The sequence below is a fragment of the Charadrius vociferus genome, unplaced genomic scaffold, assembly GCF_000708025.1.
Source record: "Charadrius vociferus isolate BGI_N301 unplaced genomic scaffold, ASM70802v2 scaffold849, whole genome shotgun sequence".
In the NCBI taxonomy this organism is placed as follows: Eukaryota; Metazoa; Chordata; class Aves; order Charadriiformes; family Charadriidae; genus Charadrius; species Charadrius vociferus.
In genome coordinates, this window is record NW_009650200.1 from 23,192 (window position 1) to 34,999 (window position 11,808).

The 11,808-nt window shown below is 43.7% G+C and overlaps 1 protein-coding gene across 1 annotated transcript in view; it reads right to left on the reverse strand.

The window, feature by feature from the left end:
* Nucleotides 1-11,088, reverse strand: part of LOC104293457 (BDNF/NT-3 growth factors receptor-like) — a gene marked incomplete at its 5' end in the record, with an annotated part of 17,104 nt that extends 6,016 nt beyond the window's left edge. The window contains one exon of the mRNA XM_009892961.1: nucleotides 10,854-11,088. Coding sequence (XP_009891263.1) covers nucleotides 10,854-11,088 — 235 coding nt within the window. The remainder of the gene's footprint in view (nucleotides 1-10,853) is intronic.
* Nucleotides 11,089-11,808: the final 720 nt, after the last annotated feature.

Sequence of the window (11,808 nt, forward strand, 5' to 3'; positions counted from 1 at the left end):
TTCAAGTTTGTGCCCGTTACCTCTTGTCCTATCACTGGGCACCACTGAAAAAAGACTGTTCCCATCCCCCTGGCACCCTCCCTTTAAGTATTTATAAGCATTAATAAGATCCCCCCTCAGTCTTCTTTTCTCTAGACTAAAAAGACACAAGTCCCTCAGAGTTTCCTCATAAGAAAGATGTTCCAATCCCCTAATCATCTTTGTAGCCCTTTGCTGGACCTTCTCCAGCAATTGAGGTCCTTCTTAAACAGGGGAGCACGGAACTGGACACAGTACTCCAGATCTGGCCTCACCAGGGCAGAGTAGAGGGGGAAGATGACCTCCCTCGACCTGCTGGCCACACTCTTCTTGATGCACCCCAAGATGGCCTTCTCGGTCGCCAGGGCACATTGTTGGCTCATGGTCATCCTGTTGTCCACCAGGACTCCCAGGTCCCAGGAAACCTCGTGGTTGATATGTAACTACAGGCCCCCTGATCAAGGGGAGCCTGTTGACGAAGCATTCTTTTTTCTACTACAGGAAGCATCATGCTCGCAGGCCCTGATCCTGTTGGGGGGCTTCAATCTCCCTGACATCTGCTGGAAAAGCAGCACAGCAAGCTGTAAGCAGTCCAGGAGACTCTTGGAGTGCATTGAGGATAACTTCTTAATCCAGGTGATAGAAAGCCCAACCAGAGGAGAAGCATTACTGGACCTGTTGTTTACCAACACAGATTAACTAATTAGAGGGGTCAAGATTGGTGGCAACCAGGGCTGCAGTGATCATGCCCTGGTGGAATTCACAATCTTGATGGATATGGGCCAGGTGAAGTCAAGACCCTGAATTTTAGGAGAGTGAGCTTTCAGTTGTTTAAGGAATTAGTGGATGGGACCCCCTGGGAAACTGCCCTCAGGGATAAAGGCACTCTTGGAGTGCATCGAGGATAACTTAATCCAGGGATAAAGGAGCTGAATAGAGCTGGCAGCTCTTTAAGGATTTTTTTCTTAGAGCGCAAGAGCTCTCGATTCTCACGTGTATGAAGTCAGGTAAGGAAGGCCTCCTGGTCAAAGTACAGTGTAAGAAGGAAATGCACAGGCAGTGGAACCAGGGACATGTATCCTGGGAAGAATATAGCGATGCTGCCCGGATGTGTAGGGATGGGATCAGGACAGCTAAGGCACAGTTAGAGCTGAATATGGCAAGGGATGAGAAAAATAATAAGAACGGCTTCTACAGGTTTATTGGAAGAAAAAAAAAAAAAAGCAAGATTAAAGAAAATGTACTATCCCCTGATAAAAAAGACAGGAGAACTAGTAAAAATTAACGTGAAAAAGGCTGAGGTACTCAATAATTTTTTTGCCTCAGTTTTCAATGGTAATTTCTCTTCCCACATCTCTCAAGTCCCTGAACCTCAAGGCAGATACTGGGGGAATGTAGTCCCTGCCTTCGTAAGAGTAGATCAGGTTTGAGACCACCTGAGGAACCTGAACATACACAAGTCCATGGAACCTGATAATATGCATCCCAGGGTCCTGAGGGAATTGCCTGATGTAGTTGCTAAGCCACTCTCCATAATATTTGAAAAGTCATGGCAGTCAGGCAAAGTCCCCAGTGACTGGAGAAAAGGGAAATATCCCACCCATTTTTAAAAAGGAGGACCTTGGGAACTACTGACCAGTCAGCCTCACCTTCGTGCCTGCTAAGATCACGGAGCAGACCCTCCTGGAAGATATGTCAAGACATATGGAACACAGGGAGATGATAAGAGACAGCTAACAGGGCTTCACCAAGGTCAAATCATGCCTGACTAATCTACTCTACGATGGAGTGATATCAGTGACATAGACAGTGGATTGAGTATCCTCAGCAACTTTGTAAATGACACCAAGCTGAATGGTGCAGCTGATTCGCTAGAGAAAAGGGATGCCATCCAGAGGGATCTGGACAGGCTGGAGAGGTGGGCCCACGCGAACCTCATAAATTCTACAAGACCAAGTACAAGGGCCTGCACCTGGGTTGGGGAAATCCCCAATATCAATACAGACTGGGGGATGAATGGAGTCTTAACTAAAAATGCATGAAAGTTAACATTAAATAGAAGTGATCAAGAAACAAAACAAAGAAACAAAGCCACAAAAACTGAGGAAGCTTATTTACAAATCTTTTCTCTCCCTCATCTGTGTACTTTTTGGTCCCATGATTCTGTTTCTTTAGTTCTTTACTCATCACAAAATTAGACAAGACCTGAATTTTAATTTTTTTTTTTAAAGCAGCCCCCAAAGAAGCAAAAAATAAAAGACAGACAACGGTCTTTCTCAACCACTAGATGTACAAAATATGCCAGTATTTCACTTAGGGACTGAAATAAAAACAGTTCAATAAAGGGGGTTGTGGGAAAGTAACGGAAGATTTACTGTTATCTGTTATAGACCACCCAACCAGAATGAAGAGGCAGATGAAATATTCTATAAGCAGCTGGGAGAAGTCTCAAGATCACTAGTGCTTATCCTCATGGGAGACTTCAACCTACCAGATGTCTGCTGGGAATACAATACAGCTGAGAGGGAACAGTCTAGGAGGTTCCTGAAGTGTGTTGGGGATAACTTCCTGACACAGGTGGTGAGGGTGCCAACTAGGGAAGGTGCCTTGCTTGACCTGTTGTTTGTAAACAGAGAAGAACTTGTGGTGGATGTGACTGTTGGAGACTGTCTTGGACATAGGGATCATGAAATGAAAGAGTTTTCAATTCTTGGAGAAGCAAGGAGGGGGGGCAGCAGAACTGCCACCTTGGACTTCTGGAGGGCAGACTTCGGTCTTTTCAGGAGCCTGGTTGACAAAGTCCCTTGGTAAGCAATCCTGAAGGGCAAAAGAGTCCAGAAAGGCTGGACATTCTTCAAGAAGGAAGTCTTAAAGGTGCAGGAGCGGGCCGTCACCGTGTGCAGAAAGACAAGACAGTGGGGAAGAAGACCAGCCTGGCTGAACAGAGAGCTTTTGCTGGAACTCAGGGAAAAAAGGAGAGTTTATGGTCTTTGGAAGAAAGGGCAGACCGCTCATGAGGACTATAAAGATGTTGTGAGGCTCTGTAGGGAGAAAATTAGAAGGGCCAAAGCTCAACTAGAAATTAGTCTGGCTTCTGATGTTAAGGACAATAAAAAAAGATTCTACAAATACATTAGCAATAAAAGGAGGGCTAAGGATAATCTCCATGCTTTAGTAGACAGGGGCGGAAACATAGTGACCAAGGATGAGGAAAAGGCTGAAGTACTAATGCCTTCTTTGCCTCAGTCTTTAGTAGTAGGACCAGTTGTTCCCTGAGTACCCAGCCCCCTGAACTAGAAGACAGGGGCGGGGAGCAGAATGAAGCCCCCATAATCCAAGGGGAAATGGTGAGGGACCTGCCAGAGCACTTAGACACACACAAGTCAATGAGGCCGGACGGGATCCACCCGAGGGTACTGAGGGAGCTGGCAGAAGTGCTCATCAAGCCACTTTGCATCATTTATCAGCAGTCCTGGCTAACCGGGGCGGTTCCAGTTGACTGGAGGTTAGCGAATGTGAGGCCCATCTACAAGAAGGGCCGGAAGGAGGATCTGGGGAACTACAGGCCTGTCAGTCTGACCTCAGTGCCTGGGAAGGTTATGGAGCAGGTCATCCTGATTGCCATTGCATGGTACATACAGGACAACCGGTTGATCAGGCCCAGTCAGCATGGGTTCATGAAAGGCAGGTCCTGCTTGACTAACCTGATCTCCTTCTATGACAAGGTGACCCGCTTAGTGGATGTGGGAAAGGCTGTGGATGTTGTTTAGGAAAAGGATGTTGTTTAAGGAAAGGATGTGAATGAGGGGATTGAGTGCACCCTCAGTAAGTTTGCAGATGACACCGAGTTGGGCTTCAGTGTTGATCTGCTTGAGGGTAGGATGGCTCTACAGAGGGATCTGGACAGGCTGGATCAATGGGCCGAGGCCAATGGCATGATGTTCAACAAGGTCACGTGCTGGGTCCTGCACTTAGGTCACAACAACACCATGCAACACTACAGACTTGGGAAAGATAATATGAGCCAGCAGTGTGCCCAGGTGCCCAAGAAGGCCAACGGCATCCTAGCTTGTCTCAGGAATAGTGTGGTAAGCAGGAGTAGGGAGGTGATCACCCCCCTGTACTCAGCACTGGTAAGGCCCCACCTCGAGTACTGTGTTTGGTTTTGGGCCCCTCACTACAAGAAAAACATGGAGATGCTGGAGTGTGTCCAGAGAAGGACGATGAAGCTGGTGAGGGGTCTAGAGAACAAGTCTTATGAGGAGCGGCTGAGGGAAGTAGGGTTGTTTAGCCTGGAGAAAAGGTGGCTGAGGGGAGACCTTATCACTCTCTACAACTACCTGAAAGGAGCTTGTGGAGAGGTGGGGGATCGATCTCTTCTCCCAAGTAGCGAGGGATAGGATGAGAGGAAATGGCCTCAAGTTGTGCCAGGTGGGGTTTAGATTGGATATTAGGAAAAATGTCTTCACAGAAGGGGTTGTCAAGCATTGGAACAGGCTGCCCAGGGAAGTGGTGGATTCGCCACCCCTGGAGGTATTTAAAAGATGGGTAGACGTGGTGCTTAGGGTCATACTTTAGGAGTGGTTTTGGCAGTGTTAGGTTGATGGTTGGACTCGATGATCATAAAGGTCCCTTCCAACCTAGACGTTTCTATGATTCTATGATCCTAAGATTGGCAAGGAGGATTATAAACATGCTCGAGTGACTCGCACCTGGGGTGCTGGAAAACACATATATCACACTAATCGTTGTTTAGTCTTGTGTGCTCAACAAGTAGAAGATCTACACTTAAATAACATAGGCCTTTTATGGACTTAGAGGCACCTTATCAAACATGCATGAGATTCCTGCCCTGCTGTTGGAGAATATCAAAGCACAGTGGAAAACTATGCCTGCTTCAGTCCCTGAAATAAAGGCAAGAACAGCAGGTTCGGGCACTCTCACTCTCTCTTGCTAACAAGGACTCTCTCTCTCCGTGGTGCCTGCATCCCCTGCTTGTGTGCCTCTGCTCGGGTGCTGCTTCGGAGATTCCCCGGTCTGCAAGGTATCGAGATTAGATTTGTTCTTTGCTTTTCATCTGTGGTTTTGTGGTTGTTCTTGCATCCTGCCTGTGTCAGCTCACATAGGGGTGTTCTTCATTTGGAAGCAGTAGAAAATGAGAGTGGTGCCGGGCACTGTTTGACAATAAAGTGGCCGTGTGCCAATATGACATAGGCTATTGGACTCTAGGATATATCATGTGGCATGTTTTCATTAGAGGCAGGGAAGTACCTCTTATCCAAGAATGGGCAAAATCTCATTTGGAAATTACTGCTCACAGTTATAGTGATTTATGTGCCAGAAAGAGATATTCAAGCTAAAATAAATGTGGAAAAGGCTATAGGAGGAGAAGGAAAATGAAGAACTCTGCCAGTTTGGATGGTTTAACTCTCCAAAACAGTCTGGGTGGGGGCAGGATTACTCTTTCTAAATACACTTAAGACAAAAATTCCAGGAAGCAAGAAGAATGCGCTCTGTTGGAGGATAATGTGATCAAGTGGTTGTATACTGGTCATTTAGGTTATTGATTAAAAAGAAAATTTCCAACCATTAAGAGAGTGAGTTGTGGAGTAGCCTTCCAGACAAGGCCCTGGCAGCAGAATCCAAGTTATTTGCAACATCCATCTCGATAAACTAATGGAAGGGGCTATATGACAGGTCAGGAATGATCCAGGAGTTAGAAATTCAAGCTTCAGAGACACAAGACTTCTGCTACCCAGTTTTGTGGTATACCTGAGAGACAATTGAAAGGGTAAATGTCAGTGATTTGTTGGCTGCATCATATTTCTTTTTATAGGTTTTGGTGCCTTATATAAAAGGGGCTAAAAGTGTTAGTGGGTGTTGAAATTTTCCATGTAACTTGAGGAAGCCTGAGGTTCTTGTGGTCTTCCCTTAACAATTGATATGTGGCTTCCTGCAATAGTGGAAGGCTTTGACGCAGTAACCTGTGTCACCTCTTCCAATCCTACATCTTTTGCTCTCTTTAAATAGTAGAAGAACAGCAACAAACATGGTACAAGATATGCAGGAGATATAAAGAAAAAACAGCTCACTGGACTTTATGCTGAACCATATCCTCTTGGGTTCTTCTGCTCCATCTATGCCAGAAGTGGTAGAAATGAATTTGAGATTTCTAAACCTTCCCATCCCTTTTGTGCAAGTTGGGCCTAAAGGAAGATGGAAACCTCACTAATAGCCCCAGGCCTCTGACAGGTCCTTGCATGGTATGTACAAATGGAGACAAGGACTCCTTATTTCCTCTGCTGTTTTTTGCACTATTACATAAAGGCAAATAAGCTATTTAATAGCTAAATAGATATTACACATCTTAACTCCATAAATCTAAATCAGAGTCTTTATGCCACGCTGGACAGACAAAAAGAAGGGTGAATTTGTGGTCCTAATGAAGTTGATGGCAAAGCTCTTGCTTACCCTGTTAAGATCACAGTTTCATCCAACATCTTGGTTCAAGCCTGTGGCTGGCTGACCAGGCTGCATATTTAAAGCATATCCCTGTTTTTCTAAGTACTGGGGTGAGCTGACCTTTCTTTTTTTTTTCTTTTTTTCTTTTTTGAGCTTTTTGCTTATGATAAAGAAAACCAGAAAAGTATTTAAGACCAAATGTTGAGCATGCTCTTGCAAACTTGAATTGTAAGCCTAAAGTGGGTCTGAAATAGTATCTCTGCATGCAAGAACAAATATTAGCAAAGTGGTTGTTCCCATGCTTCAATGTCTATACTTTAAGCCACTGAAAAGTGCAGAAGAGTCACATTATTTGTATGTCCAAAGGAAAGATGGGAAACACTAACTTTTGAGGGACAGGAGTCTAAACAACAAAACACAGACATCAACAAAGTAAGTAAAAGCCCCTACTGAACCTCAAACCCATATTCCTAGCTGAAAGGTTATTTCTCTCCCACTCTTCCCTGAGCTGATTCAATGTAGAATGTTGTTAACAATCTAACAGTGAACAAGGACTGGGGATCATCCTTATCTTACAGAAGCAAACTATAAATAATCATCTTGGGCAAATCTAACATCCTGACAGGGAGGCAGCATCGCAGAAAACTGATTCCAGTGTGTTAATAAACATAACTACCAAACCATTTTTTGCAGAGCATTTTGGAGCTATAGAAATCCTTCCAATAAATATCAGATAAAGCCGTCAAGGTTGGGGGAAAATCGCTTCCATGTATGTAATTAAGCCTGAACAGTTAAAAAGACTTATCCTGCTACAAACAATCAGGTATGGTAGGTCAGAACCATCCCAGTGTCATTGCTGACAGTTTTATTACTTAGGTCTGCCATGGACATAATTCTCCAGGCAACCATCTGATAAGTCATAATTGCCTTAACTGTTTCATGATCAGCCTCTGACTAGCCCACATATGACCCTATCAGGGCAAGCCAAAATCTCACAGGCTCGACTCTAACTTCCAGCTTTTATCAGTGTGAAAGATGGTGGCAAGGCAGGCTGTGGCTTTGTCCCTTTGTCCCTGTTCTTGTGCCAGTCAAAAGCCAGCTGGAGTGTGAGGGGCTGAAGAAATGGTCCTTCTTGATTTTCTCACTGTGCAGAACAAGCAACAGCCCAAATTTAAGTTTCATATCTACGCATCATACTGCAAGCTACTCCACAAACTTGGATGAAGCCATGCTACTTTACACTTTCATTCATCCCTTTGGACACTTGTCTACCTCTTTCTCCCTTCATCCACACTTTTGTCTTTTACTAACACCTTTCTCCACTTTCCTTTCCTGCTTTATTCCCTCTCTCATGTCCATTATCGTACCCTCTTCACTACTCACACTGTCCCTTTCCTTCTCTCTCTCTCCTCCCTGATCTCCACTCAGCCTCTGGATAAGAGAAGACAAAGTGACAGAGAGGGAGATGTGGGCAAGTGACAAAGAGAAAGGAACATGTGAGAAAAGGAATTAATGTTGATGATGGGGAGTCAGAGACAAAGGAAACATGAGAAATGGAGTGTATCACTTGAATGAGGGGCTTTGAGAGGCACTCAAGCATCCCTCCCCATCCCATCCTCCAGAGTTTCCTCTGGTGAACCCCTGGTTTCTCCTTTTTTTTTTTTTTTTTTCTATCAGGCAGGACAAAATCTTGGCCTTGTTCTAAACTCCTGCTTCATTAGGTGGAAACTTTGCTCAAGTGGTCATGTGCCACAATCAAGGACTAAACCCAAAGGTACATGAGCAGGTAAGATGACACTAGAATCAGTACAGTACCACATGGTTGTGCCAGGTTGCAATTGTCCTCAGGAAGCCCTTAGGATTAGCTAGCTTCCATCCTTATTTTTTTTTTCATTTACCTTTTCTTCAGCAAGGAGTCATTATTTTTTTCTGTCAAGGCCTTTGCAATCATTTACTATTAAACATGAACATTAATTCTTAAGTATAATGATGAACATGGTAAATAAATTCAGTCTTATTGAAATACAGAACAGACATGCCCCCAGGCCCAAAAGTACTGTTCATAGAAAATCAACAAACACTGGCCTTTGGTGCTCACTGATGTCCTCTCAAACACAAATATAGATAGAGATTACTACTCTGTATATTTATCCAAGTTATGAAATGAAGTCATGCTTGTTTTACATTGAAGAAATAGCTTGAAGTGCCAAATTTCCAAAATAACAAAACCTAAGAATCTGGTTTGTATGTTTACTAAATACTAGGTGTGCTTTTTTTATAGCAGGGACAAAGAACAAAGGAAACTGCTATTTCTTAGCTATTAAATGAAAAAACACTCAACAATAACTCTTGTGTGTTGATTCATCTGCCCTGTCCAGCCTCATCCAGATGTAAAGCTTTATTAGGTGTACATGGCAAGGTTTTGGTAGTGGGTGGGGAGAGCTGCAGGGGTGGCCTCTTTGGGGCTGCCTAGTGCCGCACACAGCCAGTTCTAGACAGCTCTGCAATGGACCCACCCCAGGTCAAAGTTGAGCCAATCAGCAAAGCTGGCAGCCCCTCTGTGATAGCATATTTAAGAAAGGGTAAAAAAAAAACACTGCACAGCATCTGTGAGAGGGAAGAGTGAGAAAAACGTGAGAGAAACAAAACTGCAAACACTAAGGTCGGTGAAGAAGGAGAGGGAAGGGGTGCTTCAGGTGCCGGAGCAGATATTCCCCTGCAGCCTGTGGAAGAGACTGTGGTGGAGCAGATATCCACATTACAGCCCATGGAGGGCCCCATGCTGGAACAGATTTATCCTGAAGGACTGCAGCCTGTGGGAAGGACCCATGCTGGAGCAGGGGAAAAGCGTGAGAAGGAAGGAGCAGTAGAGAGGAACTGCTATGTACTGACCGCAACCGCCCATTCACCATCCCCTCTGTGCTGCTCAGAGTTGGGGGGGGGCAGGTAGAGGAATTGAAAATGAAGGAGTGAAGTTGAGCCTCAGAAAAAAAGGGGGTGGGGGGAAGGTGTTTCAGTTTTTGTTTTTGTTTCTCACCATCCTACTCTATTTTTAATTGGCAATAAATAAAATTAATTTTCCTCAAGTTGAGTCTGTTTTCCCCATGATGGTAATTGGTAATTGATCACCCTTGTCTTTATTTTGAGCTGTGAGCTTTTTCATCTTATTTTCCTCCTCATCCTGTTGAGAAAGGGGAATGAGAGAGCGGCTGGGAGTGTTTGGTGACCAGCCAAGGTCAACCCACTGCAAAAGGTGATCTCTTTTCAGGCATCGCAGAAACACTGGTGCCAAGGGACGCTGTTCTTTTATAAGCACAGCAGCCCAATTAAGGCGGCTAAGGAATAGGCCTTCATTTTATCTATAAGGAGTTCACTGGTAACAAGTGATGTGATAGGCAGGTACAGAGAATGTGTAGCTTATGTTATTCTGAGTAGCTTATGTTACAGGATACAGCTCTGGCATTTATAAACTAACAGCTTGGCCATGGATTGCCTCCCCCATGCTACAAAAGCCTGATAGCTGCCACTCTTACTCCAGTTCCACCCATGAAGTTGCACACATGGTATTGAACAGCAAATGCTGTAAACTACATAACTTGCCACATAGTACAAAGCCAACATTAACAACAATAATCAGTGTACACAGTCCTGTCTATCCTAGAGATCCTAGAAGCCCTTTGCAAACTTCACAGATCATTTTATGACAACCAAGCTCAGGGAAAATGGCCAGGGCCAGAATATGAACAAGCACCACGGGCTATTCATACCCACCACTGAGTTACAGCCCTCACCAGAGTGACACAAAAAAAATGTTCAGCCATAAACAGTAAGACTAAAGAACTGGTTTAAAGCAGGAAATGCTTGCTGTCAGCAAGTAAAATAACTGTTCCATCCAGTGCTGCTGACCATTACATCTATTTAAGTAAACGGAAATATTATACAAGAACCAAAAGTTACAATTTCCATTTGTCTTAGAAATGTATAAGAACATATTTTAATGTCTTCTGAGAGTTGGGCCAAATTTGATTACCCTCTTTTCCTTTTTATGTGATGCTTCTTCACTACAGCCAAGCAAACATGCCAAATTTCTGCCCAGATTAAAAGACTGTTGTATGATATTATTAGAAAAGAAAATAACATATATAATCAACAGGACAAGCCAATCTTATTCTGATTAACTCTCTCTAAATTTACCAAAACTAATACCAAAACTGAACAATTGCCATGGGTATTTACTCAGAACCAGCTTCTCAATGCCAGCCCCTAAATCATCTCATAGAGACTGTCCAGTGTAAAAGTAGAATCAATCACATGAATGCAGTAAGATGACTAAACAAGACCTCAGTAATTACTGATTATAACAGTTCACTTACCCTATAGTAGTCTGTGCTGTACACATCTCTAGACATCCCAAAATCCCCAATCTTCACCAGCAGGTTCTCACCAAGCAGGCAATTCCGGGTAGCAAGATCCCGATGCACGAAGTGCTGTGATGCCAAGTAAACCATACCAGCTGCAATCTGCTGGGCAATATGAAGCATCTGGGATTGGGTCAGCTCAGCAGGACGGTTGCCTTCTGCCATCAGCACTGCATCTGGCCCATGTGCTCTGCACCAAAATACAAGCCAATGAAGTAATATGACACTTGTAAGAAAGAGAAGTGAAAGGCATTAGTGGGCCCTAAACCACAAAATTGTCTCAATCAAATATAATGACAAAAAGGGCTATAAATTCATTGGTGAATTTGCCTCTTGAATTTTTTTCCTTTACTGTTTTCTTTCACGGTGAGAAAGACAGGTGATTTAAAGAGTGTTACACAACGGGTAAAATATTGGTTAGGGAAAAAAAGGCAGATGGTTTATAACAATATATCTCAGTCCTAAACCACCACCTTTCTCCTGTTCTGTTCCAGTAACTAACTTCCTAGCACTTCCTTCTCAGGTGCCATCTGAGAAACAACTGCAGCAATTTTAGATTTATACTTCTAATTTCCCATCAACACACACAACACTCTTTTTGCTGATTTCACCGAGAGCGAGTTCTCCCCAACACAGGAATTCTTGACAATGGGAAGAGGACACAAAACACAGTCCAGTTGGAACAACTAAACAACTTCAAAAATAGGAATTTTTCAAGATCTAGCAATCCCTTAAAAGATACACTCATGATAAAAGATACTGACTCATGAGAAACTCCTATACACTCTAGGGCAAAGAAAACCTTTCTGCATTTGGAAAGCCCAACAAAGCACTATAACATGTGTACTTCACCTATCTTAACAGTGTCACATCAGTGACATTGATGTGTCACAACAGTGTCACATACGTA